Source organism: Sinocyclocheilus anshuiensis, unplaced genomic scaffold (genome assembly GCF_001515605.1).
Source record: "Sinocyclocheilus anshuiensis isolate Anshui unplaced genomic scaffold, SAMN03320099.WGS_v1.1 scaffold1421, whole genome shotgun sequence".
In the NCBI taxonomy this organism is placed as follows: domain Eukaryota; kingdom Metazoa; phylum Chordata; class Actinopteri; order Cypriniformes; family Cyprinidae; genus Sinocyclocheilus; species Sinocyclocheilus anshuiensis.
In genome coordinates this window covers 259096-261996 of record NW_015548279.1, presented here as the reverse complement: position 1 = coordinate 261996, position 2901 = coordinate 259096, and the positions used below count along the sequence as shown (strand labels likewise).

General features: G+C 38.3%; 1 protein-coding gene across 1 annotated transcript in view; it reads right to left on the bottom strand.

Moving 5' to 3' along the window:
• Window positions 1-2901, bottom strand: part of LOC107655810 (Down syndrome cell adhesion molecule homolog) — a 153800-nt gene that overhangs the window by 15965 nt on the left and 134934 nt on the right. Inside the window, 3 exon segments of the mRNA XM_074186885.1 lie at window positions 664-852; window positions 1114-1212; window positions 1357-1520. Coding sequence (XP_074042986.1) covers window positions 664-852; window positions 1114-1212; window positions 1357-1520 — 452 coding nt within the window.

The following is a 2901-nucleotide window of genomic DNA, read 5'->3' as shown; positions in this document are numbered from 1 at the left end:
TAAACACATTTCATTACACCAAATACACAAAATTATGTTCTTTTTAGCAACATCATATGACCCCTTTAACAACATATGTATGCTAGTCTACTCCTAGAAATAAACTAAAAGCAGACACAGTATACACATTCACAGTACAAAAAAGTACTGATGACATGCTATGGGGTACATACGATTTTTATGTGTCTTATTAAATGTAATCTGGAATAAGAATGACCCTCCCCATTAATTAGCAAGTAGCAAATCATGGCTATGATCGGAATAGCATGCTAACATACTATTTCATGCCATGTGATAGCAGACTACTGTGTAAAACATTTATCATGAATGAATGGCCACTAATTCACACATTTTTATTCATTATGTTTTAAAAAAAATAGTGTTCTCAGATTTTGTTATTGGCCATTCATAAGAAAAGGACAAAACTTTAACATGATCTCCTAACTTGTTTCAACTTGTATGTGAATGAAAAGTGTATTATAAACTAGTGGTTTTATTTCAAAGAGATTTTTGTACACCTCGCTCAAGGGCATAATTGCTCATAGCCTGCTTTGAACCAGCAGTAGGTTACAATTCATTTAGGCTACCATTCAGTTATCTGTTATGAATTTTAGCCACTAGTGATAAGCATAAATAACTATCTATATTATAAAATATTCATACCTTTCCCATGGGTTTTAGCTTCAATGATTTCACTGATGCGTCCAGGTCCAACTGCATTTTGTGCAGTCAGAGTAAATTTGTACCAAGTACCGCACTTTAGGTTTTCTAGACGGTAAGACCGCTCACTGGGGCTGATGGAGAAACTGCCCCACTCTTCACTGTTATCCTCAGAGAACTGCAGAATGTAGCCTGAACAAAGAACACCACACCACTTTTAAAATAAACCCCAAATGCCACACTTTATTTTATTCACTTTTATGGGCGCTGTAAATTGATACAGAGCACCTACTATACAAACCTGACCTTCAAGTTTATTAAAATATTACAGCGTGTGAAATAAATCTAGGTTTAAAGCATTTGACAGTTCTAGGTGGATGGTGTTCCATATTTGTCACACAGTGGAGAATAAGTGGATGAATATATGGAATATAAATATCAGTGCAGTCTAACCTCTGATGGAGCTTCCTCCATTGTCTCCAGGGATCCAGGACAGTGTGATAGAGGTGGTTGTGGTTTTGGTCACTGTGAGGCGCGGTTGGTCTGGAGGTACTGAAACATTTTGAGAGTGAACACAAAAATGGTGTCAGCTACTAAAGGAGCAGTCACATTGTTCAGTGAATTTTCTAGGATGCAATCCAGCCATTTCATAGATTTCCACATGAAGAATATTTGAATATCTGATCTCATACACACCTTGGACCTGAAGGTTTAGCATGATCTCATCCGAACCCCAGTTGTTACTGGCAACACATCTGTAGTACCCAGAGTCCTCTGCTTTGACAGTGCGAATAACAAAGCTGCCATTGCTGTGAGCACTGCGGCGACCATCGATTGAAACCGGAGCTGGTGTCCCATTACTGTATGAAAACATTATCAGTTTCATAGCAAGTGTGATTCACAAGAATGAATTCATCAGGTGTTTGCAGTTTCATGCACAGACACTGCACTTCTGGTGTCTTTATTAAATGAAAACAATTTGACAAGACTTACAAAATGACTATATATTAAAGGATTAGTTAACTTCCAGAATACAAATTTCCTGATTCTGTCAAAAAGAAATTTTGAGGAAAACATTCCATGATTTTTCTCCATATAGTGGACTTCAATTGGAGCCAACGGGTTGTAGACCAAAATTGCAGTTTCAGTGCAGCTTCAAAGGGCTCTACACGATCCCAGCCGAGGAATAAGGGTCTTATCTAGCGAAACGATCAATAATTTTCTAAAAAAAAAAAAGAAAAATTTATATACTTTTTAACCACAAATGCTCATCTTGCACTAGCTCGACCTCACACATTACGTAGTTACGTTGGAAAGGTCACATGTGACGTAGGCGGAAGTACCGACACATTTTACAAAAATGGTAAAACAACGATGTCAGACGATTTTGAAGTTGGAGGAGAAAATGAGATGGAGTTTTTCGCCCTACCCTACCTTTTTTAACCGAAATACACAGACGAAGGTTAACTGCACTTGACCTTTCCAACCTGTAGTGAAGTGAAGTCATCGCAGAGCTAATGCAAGACGAGCATTTGCGGTTAAAAAGTATATAAATGTTTATTTGTTTAGAAAATGAGATTGTTTCTCTAGATAAGACCCTTATGCCTCGGCTGGGATCGTGTAGAGCCCTCTGAAGCTGCACTGAAACTGCAGTTTAAACCTTCAACCCGTTGTCTCCCATTGAAGTCCACTATATGGAAAAAAGTCCTGGAATGTTTTCCTCAAAAACCTTAATTTTCTTTTCGACTGAAGAAAGAAAGACATGAACATCTTGGATGACATGGGGGTGAGTAAATTCTCAGGACATTTTGGCTGCGTTTACACTGGCACAAAAAATACGATCTTTCGCTCACATCTGACACAGATCGGAATTTGTTGCACACGTGTAAACACAAAAACCCGCACGAGATCCGATTTTTTTGCATCCGATCTGAGCCACTTCCAAATGTGGATTTTAATCGGATACACATCTGATATCTGGATATCCGACCTATGTCTAAACACACATATTATCCGATTCTCCACAGAACTCCCAATGCGAGGGCAACACGTTTGCTCATAAAGATTTTAATGGCGTTTTAATGCCGGCGTGCTGTATGCGCTCGCATTTTATTGAGATGGAAACTTTTTATAGGTAAGAAATTGCACATTCAGGAGCTGGTTTTCAACCCCCGCCCCGTGAATTTTGAAAATACAACAGCTAAAAGCTACATATATTTCTCAGCAATGAGGTGATAACTT